Source organism: Oncorhynchus kisutch, linkage group LG17, assembly GCF_002021735.2.
Source record: "Oncorhynchus kisutch isolate 150728-3 linkage group LG17, Okis_V2, whole genome shotgun sequence".
Classification (NCBI taxonomy): Eukaryota; Metazoa; Chordata; class Actinopteri; order Salmoniformes; family Salmonidae; genus Oncorhynchus; species Oncorhynchus kisutch.
In genome coordinates this window covers 38,460,170-38,485,772 of record NC_034190.2, presented here as the reverse complement: position 1 = coordinate 38,485,772, position 25,603 = coordinate 38,460,170, and the positions used below count along the sequence as shown (strand labels likewise).

Here is a 25,603-nt window from a genome sequence, read left to right as displayed (position 1 = left end):
TGAACTTACCATTAGACAGAAGAGTAAATTGCCACAGGCCTCACACCAAGTCCTGCCTCTCCCATCTCCTCATTGGTTTATATAAGCAGATACCCACGTGCCATCTCCATTGGTTTTACCCACGTGGGTGATTGAAAGATAAACTGATGTCGGTCAACCGTTTTGTGTGTGGATTAATGTACACGCACTAAGTTGACTGCCTTTAAACAGCTTGGAAAATTCCAGGAAATTATGTCATGGCTTTAGAAGCTTCTGCTATTTTGAGTCAATTGGAGGTGTACCTGTGGATGTATTTCAAGGCCTACCTTCAAACTCAGTGCCTCTTTGCTTGATATCATGAGTAAATCAAAAGAAATCATCCCAGACCTCAGGAAAGAAAATTGTAGACCTCCACAAGTCTGGTTCATCCTTGGGAAGGAGGCCTACAAACCTGACTCAGTTACACAAGCTCTGTCAGGAGGAATTGGCCAAAATTCACCCAACTTATTGTGGGGAGCTTGTGGAAGGCCACCTGAAACGTTTGACCCAAGTTAATCCATTTAAAGGCAATGCTACCAAATACTAATTGAGTGTATGTAAACTTCTGACCCACTGGGAATGTGATGAAATAAAAGCTGAAATAAATTATTCTGACATTTCATATTCTTAAAATAAAGTGGTGATCCTAACTGACCTAAAGACAGGGAATTTTTACTAGGAATAAATGTCAGGAATTGTGAAAAACTTTGAGTTTAAATGTATTTGGCTAAGGTGTATGTAAACTTCCGACTTCAAATGCATATACTGTATGTAAAGAGTTTACAATGTTTAGTGAATATTGAGACCTAATAACAGTTGAGTTGACATGTTTTTCAGATGTTATAATACAACTATACTGAACAAAAATATAAATGCAGCAATTTCAAACATTTTACTGAGTTAAAGTTAAGATTCCTTATATGTAACTGAGTTACATATAAGGAATCAGTCAATTGAAGTAAATTCATTAGGTCCTAATCTGGATTTCACATGACTGGGCAGGGGCACAGCCATAGGTGGGCCAGGGAGGGCGTAGTCCCACCCACTGGGGAGCCAAGCCCAGCCAATCAGAATATGTTTTTCCTGACGAAAGGGCTTTATTACAGACAGAAATACTCCACAGTTTCATCAGCTATCCGGGTGGCTAGTCTGAGATGATCCCGCAGATGAAGAAGCCAGATGTGGAGGTCCTGGGTTGCGAGGCTGGTTAGACGTAATGCCAAATTCTTAAAAACATTGTTGAAGGCAGCTTATGGTAGAGAAATTAACATTTATATTCTCTGGCAACCGATCTGGTGGACATTCCTGCTGTCGTCATGCCAATTGCACACTCCTTCAAATCTTGAGACTGGAATTGTGTGACAAAAATGCACATTTTAGAGTGGCCTTTTATTGTCCCTGGCACAAGGTGCACCTGTGTAATGATCACGCTGTTTAATCAGATTCTTGATATGCCACACCTGTCAGGTGGATTTAAAAAAAAATATTTTTACCTTTATTTAACTAGGCAAGTCAGTTAACAAATTATTTTATTTATTTTAAAGGTGCTACACAGGATTATAATTTTTTTTTAAACATTTTTGCAGTGATAGTGGAATGATAGTGTTTCACAGTATCACCCACTGTTAGGTTCTAATTTTGGGAGTAAATAACTCTAGAGAAGCTTAACCAAGTTTAATTCTTCCCAAAAGGTCGATACAGCTGTAATTCAGACAAATGACATTTCACACAAGCACTGATATTTAACCCTTTCCCCTAGGTTGAGTCTCTACCTCCACAAATGAACAGCCAATGCATCTATGTTGCTAGACAGAGCCTTAGTGATATCTGTTCTTCCTCACTTCATCTGACCTGACCTCTACCCAATAGTGCTTACTCCTCCCCAACTCAAGGCTGTGCCCCTCTCAAAAAATGTAGAACTAGGAATAGATATATTCATTGGTTCACTCCAGACCTGTCTGCCCTTGACCAGCACAAAAACATCCTGTGGCGTTCTGCATTCGCATCGAATAGCCCCCGTGATATGCAACTTTTCAGGGAAGTTAGGAACAAATATACACCGGCAGTTAGAAAAGCTAAGGCATGCTTTTTCAAACAGAAATTTGCATCCTGTAGTACTAACTCAAAAAGGTTTTGGGACACTGTAAAGTCCATGGAGAATAAGAGCACCTCCTCCCAGCTGCCCATTGCTCTGAGGCTAGGAAACACTGTCACCACCGATAAATTTCAATAAGCATTTCTCTACGGCTGGCCATGCTTTCCACATGGCTACCCCTACCCCGGTCAACTGCCCGGCACCCTCCACAGCAACCCGCCAAAGCCCCCACCATTTCTCCTTTACCCAAATCCAGATAGCTGATGTTCTGAAAGAGCTGCAAAATCTGGACCCCTACAAATCAGCCGGGCTAGACAATCTGGACCCTCTCTTTCTAAAATTATCTGCCAAAATTGTTGCAACCCCTATTACTAGCCTGTTCAACCTCTCTTTCGTATCGTCTGAGATTCCTAAAGATTGGAAAGCTGCCGCGGTCATCCCCCTCTTCAAAGGTGGTGACACTCTAGACCCAAACTGCTACAGACCTATATCTATCCTACCCTGTCTTTCTAAGGTCTTCGAAAGCCAAGTTAAAACAGATTACTGACCATTTCGAATCCCACCATACCTTCTCCGCTATGCAATCTGATTTCAGAGCTGGTCATGGGTGCACCTCAGCCACGTTCAAGGTCCTAAACGACATCATAACCGCCATCGATAAGAGACATTACTGTGCAGCCGTATTCATCGACCTGGCCAAGGCTTTCGACTCTGTCAATCACAACATTCTTATTGGCAGACTCGACAGCCTTGGTTTCTCAAATGATTGCCTCGCCTGGTTTACCAACTACTTCTCTGATAGAGTTCAGTGTGTCAAATCGGAGGGCCTGTTGTCCGGACCTCTGACAGTCTCTATGGGTGTGCCACAGGGTTCAATTCTCGGGCTGACTCTCTTTTCTGTATACATCAATGACGTTGCTCTTGCTGCTGGTCCACCTCTACGCAGACGACACCATTCTGTATACTTCTGGCCCCTCCTTGGACACTGTGTTAACTAACCTCCAGACGAGCTTCAATGCCATACAACTCTCCTTCCGTGGCTTCCAACTGCTCTTAAAAGTAAACTTAGAATACGTGGACAACTACAAATACCTGGGTGTCTGGTTAGACTGTAAACTCTCCTTCCAGACTCACATTAAGCATCTCCATTCCAAAATTAAATCTAGAATCGGCTTCCTATATCGCAACAAAGCATCCTTCACTCATGCTGCCAAACATACCCTCGTAAAACTGACCATCCTACCGATCCTCGACTTCGGTGATGTCATCTACAAAATAGCCTCCAACACTCTACTCAACAAACTGGATGCAGTCTATCACAGTGCCATCCGTTTTGTCACCAAAGCCCCATACACTACCCACCATTGCGACCTGTACGCTCTCGTTGGTTGGCCCTCTCTTCATACTCGTCGCCAAACCCGCTGGCTACAGGTTATCTACAAGTCTCTGCTAGGTAAAGCCCGCCTTATCTCAGCTCACTGGTCACCATAGCAGCACCCACTCGTAGCACGTGCTCTAGTAGGTATATCTCACTGGTCACGCCCAAAGCCAATTCCTCCTTTGGTCGTCTTTCCTTCCAGTTCTCTGCTGCCCATGACTGGAACAAATTACAAAAATCTCTGAAGCTGGAGACTCACATCTCCCTCACTAGCTTTAAGCACCAGCTGTCAGAGCAGCTTACAGATCACTGCACTTGTACATAGCCCATCTGTAAACAGCCCATCTATCTACCTATCTCATCCCCATACTGGTATTTATTTATTTATTTATTTATTTTGCTTCTTTGCACCCCAGTATCTCTACCTGCATATTCATCTTCTGCCGATCTACCATTCCAGTGTTTAATTGTAATTAGCCTATTTATTTCCTTAACTTACTCATTTGCACTCACTGTATATAGACTTTTTGTTTTCCTTTTGTTCTACTGTATTATTGACTGTATGTTTTGTTTATTCCATGTGTAACTCTGTTGTTGTATGTGTCGAATTGCTACGCTTTATCTTGGCCAGGTCGCAGTTGTAAATGAGAACTTGTTCTCAACTAGCCTACCTGGTTAAATAAAGGTGAAATAAATCAATTAAAGGCTGTCATGGTTATTGATACCAGACTGTGTGTCTTCTCCTCCCAGAGGATCCCTCCCATAAGATCCCTGAGGGTTAACAGTAACGTATCCAGACATAATGTAAATGTTATACATTACCCTCTCTCATTCAGTGACATTGTTAGGTTATAAGATCTCCACCCGTCTCCCCTACACATTCTAAAGCCATCTGACTCCTACAGATAACCAATAACTTCTGATGTAAAAACCAGTCTCGTTCACTGTTAGACACTATCCTTCTGAGTAACCATGTTCTAAGTTCAACCCAGAATCTAACACCGCCAATCGCAACACTGGTGGGTAAGTAATACACTGATCACGCCGGTATCTGTTGTCAAAATGGGAAAGCTGTTTTGATTTCGTGGCTGTGGAAATCGGGTCAATCGGCCAATGTAGAAAACGCTTTGTATTTTCCTGGTTGCTAAAATTCTACACTCAATTTCAGTTTATGTGAGAAAGCACTGAATAGTGTAGGGAATCATGCTGAATGGGTGTAGACAGAAGAGTAGGTACAGGCCTCTCATCTTTTTAAATGGGAGAACTTGCACAATTGGTGGCTGACTAAATACTTTTTTGCCCCAAGGTATATTGCTTCTCCTTGCCCCAACCTGGGCTTGAACCAGGGACCATCTGCAAACAGACAGCATTCACCCACAAAGCATCATTACCCATCGCTCCACAAAAGCCACGGGAAACAATGTTAAGGTCTCAAAGTGAGTGATCAACAATTGAAATGCCTCACAAATTGCCTTGCCAGCAGTTCACACCAAGTAGTAGGCTACTGGAAGGCAGGCAGCACTTAAAGTAGATGGCCCTAGCTAGCAAAAAGACAGTACTAGACTAGAAATTATACTTTTCACTCTATAGCTATAGAAAGATTCACCATTGTGCTATGACACCATCGTAAGTGAATGAGTTTTGCAGCCTTGACCATCTGTGAATATGTCTCTCCTGATAAATATTCTGCTTAGATTATGTGATGGTGTGTGAAGGCCTGTATATTCCTGCTTGTTGTCTACATTTGTTGGCCAGGAAAGAGGATGGAGAGCCTAATTACACACACCTGAATCTAATTATTGTGGGTGGTGGCTGTTTTAACCTGCCTTTGGCCAGATTTTTTTTTGATGGTCTAGAGCAGCAAGAGCTGACATGCATGGTCCTCCAATCCTGGGATGAACATCGAACCCAACTGGACAGGAACCTACCGGACGTTACTTTTGTTGGATATGCAGGTAAACGGCTTAGCTGTCCGGTTGCAGAGAGGGACCGGAAGACTGGAAGAAAAGCTCAGAGGAGCTAGATTTTGTTTTGGTTTAATTGTTACTCAGCGCTTTTGCGCATTCTGTTTCTTTCCCTGAATAAAAGTCCGGGGTCGTTTCCCAGGAGAAAGGTACATTATTGTCAACGCTTGTGTTACTTCACACTCGTCAGTTAATGCAAAGTTAAACAGGCTGATACAAGTCTCTCAAAAATTGAAAAAAACAAAGCAATTAAGACTTTCTATTGATAAAATTGCAATATCTAAAATATAAATGTAGGTTATTTTGAGGGGTGAGGTTGTCACGAAAAGGACAGTGAAAACATGCATAAACATGCTTGTTTGGTGTCATGGTGAGTGTGGTTTAACTTTTACTGTCAGGCAACATGGGATCTAAGCCATGGGAGTCAAAGCCTGGGTTGTTTAGGGGATTGGTTTTGTCAGGTAAACCGAGTCAGTATTGACCATGGATTTGGACTGCGAGGTCACATGTCCAATCATTCTTATTTGGTGTTGGTCTCATTATCTCCCTGTGTTACGATGAAGTTGCATACAGTACTGTCCCTATTCCTTTGAAAAACTTAACCCACAACTAAACACAGTAAGAAATGGTGTATATAGCAGGAAGGAGTGGGTGATTAGGTGCAGCGATGCCAGGGCGTTGGAGGTTGCTAGTGTTAGGGTTCGTTCCTGTTCCTTGTCAATCATTGGCTCATTGGTGAAATTAGCATTATGACTATCTTTAATTAAATAATTCAAAAACCTTTAATGCAATTGCAGACAGAAGTTGACAATCAAGAACATAGCACGCATGTTTCTGAGTAAGTTCTGCATCAAAGAAAAGGTCCCAAGTTATTTTATCAAACCCGAAGTCCAGCCCTCGTGATGTCACTGCCTACGTCATTATCTTTTACTCATGAGAACAAAACCATGCCCACACAGCTATAAAAACAATGCTTTTAGTGTGTTATCTAAAAGCTTAGCAGTAAATGTTAAAGTTGATTTATGGTGGAATGTCTGACTAGTCTTATCTCCTACACTCCCCTGCAGAGTTCTGTCTCAGTCACACCTCTGCATTATAAAGAGGGGTCTCTTTATAAGAGGCAGAGAGAGAGAGAACTAGAAAACAACTGTGGAACAATATTAAAACCCCATGTATATATATTGTTCATCTACTCTAGGACCCTATAAATGTAAAGAGGGAGGGGTCTTATAAACCCTCCCCTTCTATTAATGCAACATAAGCATAATCAATTATTCTAATACATCAATCATTTGGTACAGCCTCAATCATGACCCCTAGATGAACTTCTAACTCTAGGTGTCCAGGGCAGTCTCAGCTGAGCCCTCTGAGAAGGGACCACGGCGCTGCTGTCCACCTCGGGTTTCAGCCAATGGCAGAATCTGCTGCATTCGTGGCACGGGGTCCATCTTTGCATTGAAGGCTGGGTTCAGGATTCCAGCTAGACCAGGAAAGAGATTTCAATGAATTGAAAGATCTCTAAGAGGTGAGCTTATTGTTGTTTAGTGACTGAAGTGTTTGGGTCTGACTGACATGTTTAACTTGGTTTACTTCAGTAGTTTTGAGTTGATGTTATGACTTACCACCTCTACAGGCTCTCATGGGGAATGAACCGTCAGCAGCCTCGCAACTAGAGGTACTGTCTCCCTCAGAAAACTCCAAATCTGAAGGCAGAGAGAAACAGCCAACCAGAAAACACTTAAGTTATGTTTATTTATGCAGAGGTATCTAAACCTGAATGGCAGAAAGCAAATGTAATCAGCCTCGTTTTTTCCCCCCTGGTAGGTCTTGGATTGTGGTGGCATTTGCGTCCCTCGCCCTTGCAACCATAGAAGTTTAAAATGATGAATATATATAGTTACATCATACACTTGTTTATATTGAACTGTTCATCAATAATAAAACACAATATTTTATATGTTAGAAGTACTTAGGGTAAGCAAATTGGCTGGACCCAGTACAGTTGTAGTGACATGTTTTGGGGATTTAGAGATCTATCTTGAATGCTAAGTAAACAAAATTATTGAATACGTTGTATAGGTCAATAAAAACAAAGGCTATTAAAATATATAGATTTTTTTTACAAATATGATACTGTATGTGTCAGTAAGTTGTCGGTGTTACCGCCTTGGAAATGACTCCAAAGACATAGAAGGACCATGAGCATTCCCTCCAGTTAAACTTAGGAGGGGTTTATATTGAAAAGAAAAGTACTAGCTAATCATACCCATTTAGTATGTTAGAAAATTTAGAATTGCATTGATAATTTGGTGTCTAAATTTAACCGGTGTAAAATGGTTAGCTAGATAACAGTGCACGCTAGAGGCATTTCAATTGTTGACCACTCGCTTTGAGACCTTCAAATAGCTGTTTCCCTTTCTGCAAGGGCCGTGGCTTTTGTGGAGCGATAGGTAACGATGCTTTGTGGGGGACTGCTGTCTATGTTTGCAGATGATCCCTGGTTCAAGCCCAGGTTGGTGCAAATAAGAGGGACGGTAGCAATACTATTATATTGGTGCCGTGACCCGGGTGAGTTTAACTGGTGTGTGCTAGTAGCATTTAAATCTGTGACTGTTGTCGATGTGTGCAAAGAGTCCCTGGTTCGAGGCAAGTAGAGGGAAGGAAGCAATACTTCTACATAAATATAAAGTGTCATTGGTGTTACTCAATTTAAAATAAGGGAAATTACATTATGAGCAAAATTCATTGCGCTTTAGTAAATCATGGCCTCCATTAAAGAAAACCCTCAATTAACAAAAATGTGTCGTTGGTGTTACAACTCTGGTTATCATAATGGTAGTAAATAAAGTCATTAAGCTGCCATATTACAGTGCCTTCAGAAAGTATTCACACCCCTGGACTTTTTCCACATTTTGTTACACACAATAACTCATGTCAAAGTGGAATTATGATTTTCAATTTTTTTTTACAAATTAAATGAAAAGCTTAAATGTCTTGAGTCAATAAGTATTCAACCCCGTTGTTATGGCAAGCCTAAATAAGTTCAGGAGTAAAACATTTGCTTAGCAAGTCACATATGTTGCATGTACTCACTCTGTGAGCAATAAGTGTTTAACCTGATTGTTGAATGATTACCTCATCTCTGTACCCTACACATACAATTATCTTTAAGGTCCCTCAGTTGAACACTGAATTTCAAATAGGTACAACCACAAAGAGCAGGGAGGTTTTCCAATGCCTCGCGAAGAAGGACACCTATTGGTAGATGGGTAAAAATGAAGCCTGAATGTCACTTTGAGCATGGTGAAGTTATTAATTACACTTTGGATTGTGCATCAATACACCCAGTCACTACAAAGATATAGGCGTCCTTCCTAACTCAGTTGGTATAGAGGAAGGAAACCACTCAGGGATTTCACCATGAGGCCAATTGTGACTTTAAAACAGTTAGAGTCTAATGGCTGTGATGAATCAACAAAGGAGGAAGTCTGTACAGAATAAAATGAATCCAAAACATGCATAATGTTTGCAACAAGGCACTAAAGTAATACTGCAAAAAATATGGCAAAGCAATTAACTTATTGTCCTGAATACAAAGTCTTTGTTTTTTAAAATTATATTAGCAAAAAATATTCAATTTTATTTGAAAAGGCAAGCCAGACAATTAAAGAGGCCTATTTATATAATGAATATGAATTTGGAGGGGAAGACATTATTAAATATTAAAGCATTACACTTCTCACAAAGCTTCAAGAAATATTTTTTTTACTAAATAATCTAAAGTTTAAAAAAAACAAGGTTCTATACATGGTGTATGGTACCAAATCAACGTGTGGGGGGGGGGGGGGGGGGGGGGTACAGGTTAGTCGAGGTAATCTCTACATGTAGGTAGGGGTAACGTGACCATGCATAGATAATAAACAGCGAGTAACAGTAGTGTAAAAATAAGATCGGGTGGGGGGTGTCAATGTAAATAGTCCGGGTGGCCATTTGATTAATTGTTCAGTAGTCTTATGGCTTGGGGGTAGAAGCTGTTAAGGAGCGTTTTGGACCTACAGTCATGGCCAAAAGTTGAGTATGACACAAATATTAATTTTCACAAGGTCTGCTGCCTCAGTTTGTATGATGGCAATTTGCATATACTCCAGAATGTTATGAAGAGTGATCAGATGAATTGCAATTAATTGCAAAGTCCCTCTTTGCCATGAAAATGAACTGAATTCCCCAAAACATTTCCACTGCATTTCAGCTCTGCCACAAAAGGACCAGCTAACATGTCAGTGATTCTCTCGTTAACATAGGTGAGTGTTGACGAGGACAAGGCTGGAGATCACTCTGGCATGCTGATTGAGTTCGAATAACAGATTGAAAGCTTCAAAGGGAGGGTGGTGCTCAGAATCATTGTTCTTCCTCTGTCAACCGTGGCTCGGGGAACAAAACATCAATATTTTGGGTCCATGGCCAGGAAACTCCCCAGACCTTAATCCCATTGAAACCCTACAAATTCTGACAAACTCCAAGCATTGATTATGGAAGAATGGGCTGCCATCAGTCAGGATGTGGCCCAGAAGTTAATTGACAGCATGCCAGGTCAGATTGCAGAGGTCTTGAAAAAGATAGGTCAACACTACAAATATTGACTCTGCATCAACTTCATGTAACTGTCAATAAAAGCCTTTGACACTTTTGAAATGCTTGTAATTAAACAGTATTCCATAGTAACATCTGACAAAAATATCTAAAGATACTGAAGCTGCAGACTGTGAAAATTAATATTTGTGTCATTCTCAAAACTTTTGGCCATGACAGTAGACTTGGCGCTTGGGTACCGCTTGCCATGTGGTAGTAGAGAGAACAGTCTATGACTTGGGTGACTGGAGTCTTTGACAATTTTTTTGGCGTTCCTCTGACACCGCCTAATACATACAGTTGAAGTCGAAAGTTTACATACACTAGTTTGGATGTCATTTAAAACTAGTTTTTCAACCACTCCACAAATTTCTTGTTAACAAACTATCGTATTGTCAAGTCGGTTAGGACATCTACTTTGTGCATGACACAAGGAATTTTTCCAACAATTGTTTACAGACAGATTATAAATGAAATATTTTACTGTGTCACAATTCCAGTGGGTCAATATTACATACACTAAGTTGACTGTGCCTTTAAACAGCTTGGAAAATTCCAGAAAATTATGTCATGGCTGTAGAAGCTTCTGATAGGCTAATTGACATCATTTGAGTCAATTGGAGGTGTACCTGTGAATATTTTTCAAGACCTACCTTCAAACTCAGTGCCTCTTTGCTTGACATCATGGGAAAATCTAAAGAAATCAGCCAAGACCTCAGAAAAGGAATTAGAGACCTCCACAAGTCTAATTCATCATTGTGAGCTATTTCCAAATGCCTGAAGGTACCATGTTTGTCTGTACAAACAAAATTATGCAAGTATAAACACCATGGGACCACACAGCCGTCATTCCACTCAGGATGGAGACACTTTCTATCTCCTAGAAATGAACGCACTTTGGTGCGACAACTGCAAATCAATCCCAGAACAACAGCAAAGGACCTTGTGAAGATGCTGGAGGAAACAGGTACAAAAGTATCTATATCCACAGTAAAATATTGACATAACCTGAAAGGCTGCTCAGTAAGGAAGAAGCCACTGCTCCAAACCGCCATAAAAACGGTTTGCAACTGCACAAAAATCATAATTTTGGAGAAATGTCCTCTGGTCTGATGAAACAAAAATAGAACTGTTTAGCCATAATAACCATCGTTATGTTTGGAGTCTGGCAGCACCATGTTGTGGGGGTGCTTTGCTGCATTTCACAAAATAGATTACATTATGAGGTAGGACAATTATGTAGATATATTGAAGCAACATCTCAAGACATCAGTCAGGAAGTTAAAGTCAAGGTATTGGTGTGGCCATCACAAAGCGCTGACCTCCATTCTAGAAAATTTGTGGCCAGAACTGAAAAGGCGTGCGCAAATAAGGAGGCCTACAAACCTGACTCAGTTACACCATCTCTGTCAAGAGGAATGGGCCGAAAATTCACCTAACTTATTGTGGGAAGCTTGTGGAAGGCTACCCGAAACGTTTGACCCAAGTTAAGCAATTTAAAGGCAATTCTACCAAATACTAATTGAGTGTATGTAAACTTCTGACCCACTGGGAATGTGATGAAAGATATAAAACCTTAAATAAATAATTCTCTACTATTATTGACTATTTCACATTCTTAAAATAAAGTGGTGATCCTAACTGACCTAAGACAGGGAATGTTTACTAGGATTAAATGTCAGGAATAGTTTAAAACTGAGTTTAAATGTACTTGACTAAGGTGTATGTAAACATCCGACTTCAACTGTAGGTCCTGTATGGCAGGAAGCTTGGCCCCAGTGATGTACTGGGCCTCACGCACTACCCTCTCTTGATGTACTGGGCCTCACGCACAACCCTCTCTAGCGCCTTCCGGATACCAAGCAGTTGCCATTCCAGGCGGTGATGCAACCGTTCAGGTTTCTCTCTACCGGTGCAGCTGTATAACTTGTTGAGGATCTGAGGACCCATGCCAACGCTTTTCAGTCTCTTGAGGGGGAAAAGGTGTTGTTGTGCCCTCTTCACGACTGTCTTGGTGTGTTTGGACCATGATAGTTTGTTGGTGATTTGGACACCAAGGAACTTGAAGCTCTCAACCTGATCCACTACAGCCCTGTTGATGTGAATGGGAGCGTGTTCAGCCCTCCTTTTCCTCTAGTCCACGATCAGCTTCTTTGTCTTGCTCACGTTGATGGAGAAATTGTTGTCCAGGGACTGCTTGGCCACTCAGTTGTGGGTGAACTGGGAGTACAGGAGGGGACTAAGCATGCACCCCTGACAGGCCATAGTGTTGAGGCTCTATGAGTCAGATGTGTTGTTGTCAGGAAGTCCAGGATCCAGTTACAGAGGAGGGTGTTTTGTCCCAGGGTCCTTAGCTTAGTGAGTACTATGGTGTTGAATGCTGAGCTATTGTCAATGAACATAGGTGATCCTTTTGTCCAGGTGGGAAAGGGCAGTGTGGAGTGCGATTGAAATTGCATCTGTGGATCTTTTGGGGCGGTATGTGAATTGGAGCGGGTCTAGTGTTTCCGGGATGATGATAGTGTGAGCCATGACCAGCCTTTCAAAGCACTTCATGGCTACCGATGTGAGTGCTATGGACGTTTGTCATTTAGGCCGGTCACCTTCACTTTCTTGGGCACAGGGACTATGGTGGTCTGCTTGAAACATGTAGATATTACAGACTCGGTCAGGGAGAGGTTGAAAATGTCAGTGAAGACACTTGGCAGTAATAAAACAAAATGTGGAACAGGTTAAGGGCTATGAATACTTTCTGAGGGCACTGTAGTTGATTTTGAATAGGTACCCCAAGAAAATCTAGGAAAACACACCACCATAATTCAAGAACACCCCTTCCCCCAAGCCTCTTATATAATGCAAAAGAGAAGTGAAAAGAGAAAGAGCAGAGTAGTACCTTCATCACCATAAGCATGGCTTTGACTGTTATCCGTGGATTTTCCATGTGGCATCTAAAAATGATATACACAACATACTGTACATATTATCACATTGCCTCCAAGAGGTTATGAAGACAAGGGGGAAGGAGAATATGTGTGGTCATCCCTGACCTTTTGTGGCTGGTCTTTCTTTAGATGATTGGTTATCTTCTTGGGTGGAGTGACACCTATTTTGGCTGACTTGAAGGACTCTAGACGGCTCCTCATGGTTCTCTGGAAGATCTCTTGCACCTCATTCTTGTCCTTGTTGACTTCGAGGTGCTTCCGACTGCACCTGTGTCTGTGCTGTTAGGTAAAGGAATGAGAGGAAGAGGGTAAAAAACAGATTGCTTTTTAGCGCCCCTGAGAAAAACATGTTTTTGGGGGGTCTAATTGTCTTCGACTAAGCAATACCTGTTTTTTGCCTCTGTACAAGTGCTGCTGCAGTAGATGGTGTGCATTAAAGTCCTCTGACTCCCTCATCTTCAGGTCCTGCTCATGCATGTCCAGGCAGACAGAGGGCATACTGTCCCATCTAGAAGGGAAGAAACATAAAAGTTCACTGTTGGTAATTTGCTGGCCACTGGAGGGCAGTCTCTGAAAACCTATTTGAGCACGGTTTCCCAAAAGCATCTTAAGGCTAAGTTCATCGTTAGAACCCTCGTAGTAGCACCATTAAATCTCTGAGCTGTTTTCAAAACCATCGTTACTAATGTTGCACTTGGCAGGTAGCCTAGTGTTTAAGAGTATTGGGCCAGTAACCGAAAGGTCGCCGTTTCGAAACCCCTTGCCAACTGGGTGAAAAATCGGTCGATGTGCCCTTGAGCAAGGCACTTAACCCTAATTGCTCCTGTACGTCGCTCTGGATAAGAGCATCTGCTAAATGACCAACAAATGTAAATGCTTGTTATTTACTGACTGCCTCAGACCACTCGTGGAACAATTTAGTGCGCTGTTAAATGTGCTGTTTCCATACCACGCCACTTTATACACAGAAGATCTCCGCTATTGAATCAAGACGTTTATCTGTCTCTCTGTGACGGCAATAACTTCACAACGAAGTTGACTACAAATACAAAGTTGCCAATGTTGTTGCAATTGTTACAAACAACTGAAGGATGAAAATACTCTTCAAATGAAAACCGAGATGCATTAAAAGATAAATAGCCTACAGTATAGGCTACATAGGCCTATGTAATTCAATTTTGAAATAAATTGTTCATTCAACTGAGTTCTATTTTTTTTGCTAAAATAGGTTTATCATTTTAGCCTCAATATATTCCATGCACAATTATGTGCCAAGTCTTAATTTAGTGCATTATATTAGTGTAAGCATTAGAATAAACCACCTCAATAATTGCAGCCATAGATTATATCTTTCTAGGAGCTGATGGATCTTTCTATGATTTGACTGGATAAAGCTGATCCGAGCGCAGCACTGCCTTCCTTTCGATCCTTTCAGTATTGACACATGCCTCAACGACACAATTTAACGAAGGTTTTCTCTGCGTGGTGTTTTGGTTCATGTATGTTATATCATCGGCCGTTGTAGGAAAGACGCTTCTTTAAAACACTCATAAGCCTAAATTCCATTGCTAATGGGAAACCCGAGCCCTGACCTACATATTGTACAAAGTCAAAAACGTTGTGGTGTCAGGCCCAATTCCAAATCAACACCTAAGCATTTGTGGAAATCTGAATTGTTTCGACAGGTGTAAGCACAGGTAGGTAAGCAATACTCAGGTAGGTAAGCAATGTTGTAATTCCTCCACCTTGCCCTCTGATAGGCTAGGTGTAAGTTGTAGACAGTGGCAGGCACCTAGTGGCTGGTGTAAAACGAGGTGAGATTTGAGAATAAATTAGCGAGACAGAACTCTTGACTAGCGAGCTTGTGGTTCTGCCACGGCTGACAAGGGAGGGGGCACACTCCTTGTCCATACCCGTGGGCAGTGATGATAAACAATCTAACTAAATTGGTAAATGTGTCCAGTAGAGGTCGGGGGTTGAAAGCAACTTGGCATCGAAGAAAGCACTGGCAACATCTGTGGGATCTCGCATTTTGCAAAATCCGGTTTAAAGAAGCATGTGATCACCTGGTAACGTTACTTTGAAACTATCTGCGACTATACCATCGATGCTGTTAAATGAGCAACATAGTAAAAAATGTATATGTAAATTTACAAAATACGGTGTCTCCATTGCATGATTTAGGATGTTATTAAACTCGTCAATTAAAAGTTAGAAATTCAATGTAGCCAGTTTTTCAAAGAATATATATAAAAAAATCTATATAAATACAGGGATTTTATCCTGTGTCTCCACAAGATGAGAAACTCACCACAGCTCTACAGGCTGACCCACCTGTCAGGTAAGATGTAGGGGAGAATATCTAGACTGTCTATAACAACCCATGACGTGTCCAGCAGAGGTACATTTTTGGGAAGTCACAGCGGGATCCACTGAGGGATCAAGTAAAGCTTTGTACGTTGAAAAGGTCACATGACCTTATCAACTTTGCTTTGGGTTTGAATTAAACTTTTAAGTCACTTTTAAATATTTAAAAAACGTCGGATCAATCATTTGATAATTACCAATAACTACTAGAGCTGTTTAATTTACAATCAATGTTTGAGAAATAAAAAAACGTAAGATTCGATACTAGTGTGCTACGATTTCAAGAAAGATTCCTCTGCCATGTGGTTCTACACCCTGAGTTCTTTCCACCTACTAAGCAGGTAAAATAATATCTAGATTAAAACAAAGAGGTTCCAGCAGAGGTCGGTGCGCTCAGTTACTCGTTCAACACCTGTCAGATGGTAATGTGACATCTGAGGTGTCAAACGTCTTCACGTGGTATTGTTACTTTGATACAAATTGTTACTTTGTGTCAAATCAGTAGTGATTTGAAAATTGCATTGGGAGTGCCTGAGCTCAATCATCCCATCACTACCCGTGGGCTTTTGTTGTGGCAGTTCACCTTAAGTTTGGTAAGCTACATTTTTGTTTCTTGTTCTGTAAATGTTTTACTGCTTGCTAAAGTAAAACACAGCCATGTAAAACAATGGTTTGTGTTGCAGTGCTGTCTTCTATGCTGTTTTTGGGAGAAGTCGTTTGGAAGCCAGGTTGTTAGTGTAGAGGAGATTCGAATGAACACATCCACTCCAGACATAAACCAAAATGAGAATACACAAGGACCTCTATTCAGTGGCCAGAGAACAAAGGAAGAAGGGGACCACCCACAGCAATCTCCCAGCAGGAGTCGTCCTTCCCCTCTTTTGCTCATCTCACACCTGTAGTCTACATCAAAGCTTCTCCTATCAGCAACAAGCGTGGCAGGTTGAACCAAAGTGCGAGAGAACGAATCAGCTGGGACCCGATGAAGATTAAAAATGACTGTGGATAAGTACTGGACTTCTGAAATACTTTGTTTTGGAGAGTTCTCGGAAGACCATTAGTTCCAGACAGTATATACACATTCATCTTAAAATAGCTAGGTGGGACACAGGCCTCTGTCCAATAATCCCTGCCTTGACTCATTCTGAAATATCAAGAATAACGGTTTGAATTTAGTCCCTCTAATCCCCATTACCTGTTTGTGACTGATTCTGTAGCCTGTATTAGTACATCATTTTGCCCTTACAATCTCCATGATTCATTCCTCCTGTATATCCATTACTTCACCCTGGTTATTACTAAATAAGTCTTCTTTGTTTTTGTATGATATTTACTGTCTCCAAGAATGCATTGCCTTGTCATTTTGAGACCTGAATCACCTTCAAATTATAAGTTAACTATTTTATAGTTTCTTGCTGAATAATACCATTTAATAATTTCATGGTAATAAGTGTACACACTCCCTTACATTACTGTTTGAGCTGAGAGACAGATTTACATACAGTGCATTCGGAACGTATTCAGAACACTTGACTTTTTCCACATTTTGTTACGTTACAGCCTTGTTCTTCAATTATTTTTCCCCCTCATCAATCTACACAAAATACCTCATAATGACAATGATGCTGCCACCAATGATGCTGCCACCACCATGCTTCACTGTAGGGATGGTGCCAGGTTTCTTCCAGATGTGACGCTTGGCATTCAAGCCAAAGAGTTCAATCTTGGCTTCATCAGACCAGAGAATCTTGTTTCTCATTTGAGTCCTTTGGGTTCCTTTTGGCAAACTCCAAATGGGCTGTCATGTGCCTTTTACTGAAGAGTGGCTTCTATCTGGCCACTACCATAAAGGCCTGATTGGTGGAGTGCTTCAGAGATCGTTGTCCTTTCGCAAGGTTCTCCCATCTCCACAGAGGAACTCTGGAGCTCTGTCGGGTTCTTGGTCACCTCCCTGACCAAAGGCCTTCTCCCCCGATTGTCCAGTTTGGCCGGGTGGCTTGCTCTAGGAAGAGTGTTTGTGGTTCTAACGTCTTTTCATTTAAGAATGATGGAGGCCAATGTGTTCTTGGGGACCTTCAATGCTGCACACGTTTTTTGGTACCGTTCCCCAGATCTGTGCCTCGACACAATCCTGTCTCGGAGCTCTACGGAAAATGCTTTCAAGCTTGGTTTGGGACCTTATATAGACAGGTGTCTGCCTTTCCAAATCATGACCAATCAATTGAACATACCACAGGTGGACTCCAAGTTCTAGAAACATCTCAAGGATGATCCATGGCAACAGGATGCACCTGAGCTCAAATTTTATTGGTCACATACACATATTTAGCAGATGTTATTGCAGGTGTAGCGAAATGCTTGTGTTCCTAGCTCCAACAGTGCAGTAATATCTAACAATGCACAACAATACACACATCTAAAAGTAAAATAATGGAATTAAGAAATAAATATTAAAGCTGATGCCCTGAAGAAAATAAGTGTGTATGTGTGTGTGTGTGTGTGTGTATATATACACTGCTCAAAAAAATAAAGGGAACACTAAAATAACACATCCTAGATCTGAATGAATGAAATATTCCTATTAAATACTTTTTTCTTTACATAGTTGAATGTGCTGACAACAAAATCACACAAATTATCAATGAAAATCAAATTTATCAACCCATGGAGGTCTGGATTTGGAGTCACTCAAAATTAAAGTGGAAACCACACTACAGGCTGATCCAACTTTGATGTTATGTCCTTAAAACAAGTCAAAATGAGGCTCAGTAGTGTGTGTGGCCTCCACATACCTGTATGACCTCCCTACAACGCCTGGGCATGCTCCTGATGAGGTGGCGGAGGGTCTCCTGAGGGATCTCCTCCCAGACCTGGACTAAAGCATCCGCCAACTCCTGGACAGTCTGTGGTGCAACGTGGCGTTAGTGGATGGAGCGAGACATGATGTCCCAGATGTACTCAATTGGATTCAGGTCTGGGGAACGGGCGGGCCAGTCCATAGCATCAATGCCTTCCTCTTGCAGGAACTGCTGACACACTCCAGCCACATGAGGTGGCTTTCATTAGGAGGAACCCAGGGACAACTGCACCAGCATATGGTCTCACAAGGGGTCTGAGGATCTCATCTCGGTACCTAATGGCAGTCAGGCTACCACTGGCGAGCACATGGAGGGCTGTGCGGCCCCCCAAAGAAATGCCACCCCACACCATGACTGACCCACCGCCAAACCGGTCATGCTGGAGGATGTTGTAGGCAGCAGAACGTTCTCCACGGTGTCTCCAGACTGTCACGTCTGTCACATGTGCCAGTGGCGAATTTGCCAATCTTGGTGTTCTCTGGCAAATGCCAAACGTCCTGCACGGTGTTGGGCTGTAAGCACAACCCCAACCTGTGGACGTCGGGCACTCATACCACCCTCATGGAGTCTGTTTCTGACCGTTTGAGCAGACACATGCACATTTGTGGCCTGCTGGAGGTAATTTTGCAGGGCTCTGGCAGTGCTCCTCCTGCTCCTCCTTGCACAAAGGCGGAGGTAGCGGTCCTGCTGCTGGGTTGATGCCCTCCTACGGCCTCCTCCACGTCTCCTGATGTACTGGCCTAGGTAGCGCCTCCATGCTCTGGACACTACGCTGACAGACACAGCAAACCTTCTTGCCACAGCTCGCATTGATGTTCCATCTTGGATGAGCTGCACTACTTGAGCCACTTGTGTGGGTTGTAGACTCCGTCTCATGCTACCACTAGAGTGAAAGCACCACCAGCATTCAAAAGTGACCAAAACATCAGCCAGGAAGCATAGGAACTGAGAAGTGGTCTGTGGTTATCACCTGCAGAACCACTCCTTTATTGGGGGTGTCTTGCTAATTGCCTATAATTTCCACCTGTTGTCTATTCCATTTGCACAACAGCATGTGAAATTTATTGTCAATCAGTGTTGCTTCCTAAGTGGACAGTTTGATTTCACAGAAGTGTGATTGACTTGGAGTTACATTATGTTGTTCAAGTGTTCCCTTTATTTTTTTGAGCAGTGTATATATATATATATTTTTTTTTTTTATTAGATGAGCAATGTCAGATTTGCATTGACTAAAATACAGTATATACACATGTGAAATGAATAAAGCCGTATGTAAACATTATTAATGTGACCAGTGATTCCATGTCTATGTATATAGTGCAGCAGCTTCTAAGGTGAAATGGTGAGTAACTGGGTGGTAGATGGCTAGGGATGTCTATTTAACACTGATGGCCTTGAGAGAGAAGCATTTTTTCAGTCTCTCGGTCCCTGCTTTGATGCACCTGTAGTGACCTTGCCTTCTGAATGATAGTGGGGTGAACAGGCTGTGGCTCGGGTGGTTGATGTCCTTAATTATCTTTTTGGCCTTCCTGTGTCATCGGGTGCTGTAGGTGTCCTGGAGGGACCTACCACTCTCTGGAGAGCCCTGCGGTTGCGGGCTGGGCAGTTGCTGTACCAGGCGGGGACACAGCCTGAAAGGATCATCTCAATTGTGCATCTGTAAAAGTTTGTGATGGTCTTAGGGGCCAAATTTTCACTATTAAGCTTTCTTCACCACACTGTCTGTGTGGGTGGACCATTTCAGATAATCAGTGATGCGTACACCGAGGAACTTGAAGCTTTTGACCTTCACTGCGGTCCCGTCAATGTGGATAGGGGCGTGCTCCCTCTGCTTTTTCCTAAAGTCCACTATCAGGTCCTTTGTTTTGTTGACGTTGAGAGTGATGTTATTTTCATGGCACCACTCCGCCAGGGCCCTCACCTCCTCCCTGTAGGCTGTCTCGCCATTGTTGGTAATCCAGCCTACTATGGTTGTGTTGTCTGCAAACTTGATGATTGAGTTGGAGACGTGTGTGGCCACGCAGTCATGGGTGAACATGGAGTACAGGAGGGGGATGAGCACGCACCCTTGTGGGGCCCCTGTGTTGAGGATCAGTGAAGTGGAGGTGTTGTTTCCTACCTTCACCACCTGGGGGCGGCCCGTCAGGAAGTCCAGGACCCAGTTGCACAGGGCGGGGTTCAGACCCAGGGCCCCCAAGCTTAATGATGAGATTGGAGGGTACTATGGTGTTGAAGGCTGAGCTATAGTTAATGAACAGCATTCTCATATAGGTATTCCTCTTGTCCAGATGGAATGGGGCAGTGTGCCGTGCAATGGCGATTGCATCGTCTGTGGATCTATTGGGGCGGCCTAGGGTGGCAGGTAAGGTGGAGGTGATATGATCCTTTTAACTAGCCTCTCAAATTACTTAATGATGACAGGAGTGCTACGGGGCGATAGTAATTTAGTTCAGTTACCTGCTTTCTTGGGTACAGGAACAAAGGTGGACATCTTGAAGCAAGTGGGGACAGCAGACTGGGCTAGGGAGAGATTGAATATGGCCGTAAACACTCCAGCCAGCTGGTCTACGCATGCTCTGAGGACGCGGCTAGGGTTGCTATCTGGGCAAAGACGTCGGTGTCCGCAACGTAGCTAGTTTACCTTTTGTAATCCATGATTGTCTGTAGACCCTGCCACGTACGTCTTGTGTCTAAGCTGTTGAATTGCGACTCCACTTTGTCTCCGTACTAACATTTTGACTGTTTGATTGCCTTACGGACGGAATAACTACACTGTTTGTATTCGGCCATATTCCCAGACACCTTGCCATGGTTCGCGCTTTTAGTTTAGCGGGAATTCTGCCATCTATCCACGGTTTCTGGTTTAGGTAGATTTTAATAGTCACATTGGGAACAACATCGCCTATACACTTCCTAATGAGCTCAGTCACCGTGTCCGTGTATACATCAATGTCAATCTCCGAGGCTACCCGGAACATATCCTAGTTCGCGTGATCAAAACTATCTTGAAGCATGGATTACGATTGGTTTCTAAAAACCTGTTTTTGCTTTGTCATAATTGGGTATTGTGTGTAGATTGATGAGGGGGGGGGGGGGGGGGATTATTTGATAAATTTTAGTGTAAGGCTGTAATGCAACAAAATGTGGAAAAAGTTGAGGGGTCTTAATACTTTCCTCATGCACTGTAAATTCTACAGTAATGTTTGCAAAAATACTATAGTCTGCAAAACACTGCAGTAATTACTATAGTATATGCTACAGTATTTATTTGCATTTACCTTGCCCATTTCCCTCTCCATATCCCAATTTGTGCCACTCCTAAGTGAGAAACCAACATGCCAAGTATAGACCATATAATGTGTTCCCTACAGGTTATGAAAAGAGCAGTTCAATCCAGTAGTTTTCCTCAAGGAGAAAGCCCCCACTGCTATGTAAAATATAATGATTTAAAAAATACTATAGTAAATACTACAGTAATGTCCGCAAAAACACAACATTAAATTATGTAGTATACTACAGTCTGCAAAAACATTACTCATTGCTATATATATATTTTTTTTTTACTATAGTATTTATACTATAGTAAACTTTAAATACTACAGTCATGTACGCAACACTACAGGAAAAACTACAGTAAAGTCAGCAAAAACACTACAGTGAATACTATAGTCTTTTTCATGTGGGTGTGGAGCACATCCTAAAAGGTTCAATCAAGGATCCACTAGGCTCATATAGAATCTCCTCGGGTTGGTAACTAGTTTTCCATAAAACTGTCCTGCAACATAATTTCCATCATAATATAGGGATTTTATTACACTGACAACTCGCAACTGCAAGGGTGCGTTTGCTCTCTTCACCAAGCAGACTGGCTCCCAGACTGTTAGACACATCAGGCACTTTTCACCTGTTCGGCTAGCTATAACTATAGACACCATTGGGCGCCTTGCGTAGGGTGTTTGTTTCCCACCCCAGCTATCTGGCTTGGCCTCCCTGTCCCGCTGTTCGCTACATTGGTGCCAAATATGGGATGTTGACTATGGGACCATTGGAACACACCAGCTTGTGTTTTCCTAAGGTGATGCCGCTGTGACAGATCATACGCTCAGTTCTGTATTGCACTCTTGCTAGACTAATACAGACGTCTACCTTCCGTATTGAAACAATACGACAAGGGAAACCACGCTCCAGCAGGTTGCTCTGAGGAGGGATTGACTTAAGCGTGCAAAATGGGTAAGTAAGCTGCACGCAATGTCAGTTTCACCATTCGTGCCTGTACTTTGCCCCAGGGCTGTCCAAGGTTACTTCAACCTAAACCTGTTTTTGTTGGCCATGTCAGATGTCCTTCCCCCTCAATGAAGTTTCTAAGTGAGAACTGCCAGAACAATCTGCCTTCCCATGTTAGTGATGCATGCAGAAGTCTGAGTCCCAAATGGCACCCTATTCCCTATAGTGCATTACTTTTGATCTGAGCCCTATGGAATAGTTTGCCATTGAGATGCGGACTGTCAGGCAATGTTGCTTACAAGATGGAGGAGACTGGAACATGATCCGATCCCATATTTTCTTTCATGATGTAAGGCATCATCTCTGAGAAGTTGGCACCAAACTTCTTATAGAAATCCACATCAACCTTGGTTTCTTTCCGAATGAACGCCAATGAGCCTCTGCGTTCACCCTATGATGATGGGATAAAAATACTTCATCAAATCAAAGTTTATTGGTCACGTACACAGATTAGCAGATGGTAGCAGTGAAATGCTTGTGTTATTGGCTCTTAACAGTTTTAGTAACTCAAGCATTTTTCTGCACCTGCTGTAACATCTGCCATAAAAAAATAAACAAAAATAGTATATTTTTTGTAATGTTAATGTAAATCGGTGATCCTGCTGGTTAATCTATTGTGTAACGTCGTAAGTACAGTAGTATTAAGTTGTCAGGGCTTTCTCCAACCTTGTAAGTCACTCTTACCTCTTTCACATAGCTCATGGCATCCTTGAGGTTGAGTCTGTGGAAGATGTTGAATATGTGGTCACAAGACTTCTTAGCAGAGGGTGTCATCAAGAGCCAGTACAACCACCTCTCCTCAAAGTTATTCCACCTTAGAAGGATACGAGAAGAGAGTAAAAACAAAACAATTTAGTGTTAAATTTAATCTTTGAAGGTATGGTATGTAATAAATACATTTAAATAATAGTCATAATATGATAATAACGTATTGAAATTGATAAAATGATGTTAGTGTCCACATACTTGTCCCTCATGTAGTTATGTCCTATTTGTCCAGAAATATCCTCTATGGCGACAAGAATATGGTCAAAGGTCTGAAAAAATAAAAAGGAATGGTGATCCATGGATTTATTTTGTCACGGTTATATTTAGGTTGACCATTTTCAAAACTGTTATATGAGCTGGTTGATGTTTTACAAAAGAGGGGTTTAGCAACACTCAGCCCTTGATAAACACCCTTAATCTTCCATACCTCCACCGTACTTAAGTAGTTTTTGTTGTGTATCTATACTTAACTTTTTATGTTTTTGACAACTTTTACTTTTACTCCGCTACATTCCTAAAGAAAATAATGTACTTTTTACTCTTTACATTTTCCCTGACACACAAAAGTACTCGTTGCATTTAGAATGCTCAAGCAGGACAGAATTATGGCACCTATCAATATAACACGTTGTCATCCCTACTGCCTCTGATCTGGTGGACTCACAAAACACAACTACTGTGTTGGTAAATGATCTAAGATCAGGTGTTACACATTTTTGGAGCCTTGAAACAGACCCATAGTATCCACTTCTGAAGCAGTGTGTGCAAAAAGTGACATTTTTGGTCAGCACTTTTTCATATGAGACAACATTTTCAACAATGAACATTGTGAATCAAAAACAAAGAAACAGACTGACCAATGCACACCTAGATTGCCTCACAAGGATAGCAACAGACTATACATTTTGAATAAATTTAGTCAAAAAGGGACATTTTCGCTCGTCCAACTACTGAGTTAACCCTTAATATGGGTCTTATACATGTGATGAAGCCTATTTGATGTGTGTATGTATAAACAGTGGTTCTTCCTTTAAAAGTTGTGACATACTTGCATGCTGCCGCAAAATTCTTAATTATTTTTTTTTAAAATTAAGCCTAATTCATTTGATGAATATTATGTTTTTTCTATTCCAAGAATAGGGTTTCCTTTCTGTTAGGAACATATGGCACTGTACAACATGTTTCTATTCCAAGAGAATTACAATGCGATTTGTTAGTGTAGCTGTTTTAGTGTAACTTACTTATTGGCATAAAGATCTACTTAAATATACAGTACATCAATCAATCGCTCATGAATTTGTGCATGTCATCACACAGCATACACGTCTTCCATGTCATTAAATACAGTCAAGCATTTTAGTTATAAAACTAAATAATAAAGTGAGCCTTGATTCATTTTACCATCACGGCTAAAGCGTTTTAATTAAGGGTTTCAGTTTGGAAAATATGATGCTGTACAACGTGACCGGTCGGGAGTAGGCCTAAGCTACTAAGTGACTGCAAGTGAAGAGCAAAATAATCCTAACAGTTCCAAATAAAAATCTGATTGATTTATCAAGACCAGTCCCCATGCTCTGTCATTCAGTGATATTTATTCCCTATTGTCCTGCTGATAGTTGAAATAAACATCTACATTTTGAAAGAGTATTTTTATCATTATTTTATTAACAAAAGCATAAATACTGTACAGTATCTATGCTTGATCCGACATTTTGCGGTTGCATGAGGTTTGGCGTTAGGGATGTTAAACAGAGTACTTAATACATGTGTAATTTGGGGGGATTTTTTTCTCACGCCTACAGTAGACGAGCTATTAGACTATCCTTTTATAAAGGTTGAAGAGTCTATTGTTATGCTAATAGCCCATCCTGGAAACGTTGTTTGCAGAATTCACAGCCTGCTACGCTTGTGAAAAACAAAATGCCTCCAGGTGTCCATCACTACTGTAAATAAAAATAAAAAAAATATCTAAGGGGCTTTATATAATTAGGGTTAATAATAATAACAATAATTGTTGGATAACAGATAACTCTCGGAACTCTCGGAGGCGGCTTCTATCTTCAATATAATCATTAATTCAGGAGGTTAAACCCATAGGTTTTAGGCCTGCAGTAGGTTATAATAAACGGAACATTGCGTGTCAATTCATTAACCATGTGCCATGGAATCAGTACATTGAACATTTCTTTAACTATTTTGCAATCTATATGGCACAGTTATCAATATTTTGGTCCTTAAATTAAACTGGTATTATATATTTATCACAATTTCCTTTAAACAATTTTGGTCTTTAATGCAGG

The 25,603-nt window shown here is 41.5% G+C and overlaps 1 protein-coding gene and 2 long non-coding RNA genes across 3 annotated transcripts in view; 2 read left to right on the top strand and 1 right to left on the bottom strand.

The window, feature by feature from the left end:
- The first annotated feature begins 4,770 nt into the window (after nucleotides 1–4,770).
- Nucleotides 4,771–8,362, top strand: LOC116354405 (uncharacterized). Its single transcript, XR_004203624.1, has 3 exons — nucleotides 4,771–5,446; nucleotides 6,794–6,980; nucleotides 7,089–8,362. It is a non-coding gene; the product is annotated as an uncharacterized LOC116354405 (long non-coding RNA).
- LOC109908519 (sodium/hydrogen exchanger 3-like) overlaps nucleotides 5,859–25,603 on the bottom strand; it is a 49,405-nt gene continuing 29,660 nt past the window's right edge. The window contains exons 9-16 of the mRNA XM_031793779.1: nucleotides 23,502–23,572; nucleotides 23,220–23,349; nucleotides 22,775–22,926; nucleotides 13,414–13,534; nucleotides 13,132–13,305; nucleotides 12,978–13,032; nucleotides 7,078–7,158; nucleotides 5,859–6,935 (exon numbers count right to left, since the gene is read on the bottom strand). Of these exons, the coding sequence (XP_031649639.1) occupies nucleotides 6,790–6,935; nucleotides 7,078–7,158; nucleotides 12,978–13,032; nucleotides 13,132–13,305; nucleotides 13,414–13,534; nucleotides 22,775–22,926; nucleotides 23,220–23,349; nucleotides 23,502–23,572 (930 nt within the window). The 3' untranslated portion in view covers nucleotides 5,859–6,789. The remainder of the gene's footprint in view (nucleotides 6,936–7,077; nucleotides 7,159–12,977; nucleotides 13,033–13,131; nucleotides 13,306–13,413; nucleotides 13,535–22,774; nucleotides 22,927–23,219; nucleotides 23,350–23,501; nucleotides 23,573–25,603) is intronic.
- On the top strand, nucleotides 15,705–16,709 carry LOC116354406 (uncharacterized). The gene is made up of 2 exons (XR_004203625.1): nucleotides 15,705–15,986; nucleotides 16,077–16,709. It is a non-coding gene; the product is annotated as an uncharacterized LOC116354406 (long non-coding RNA).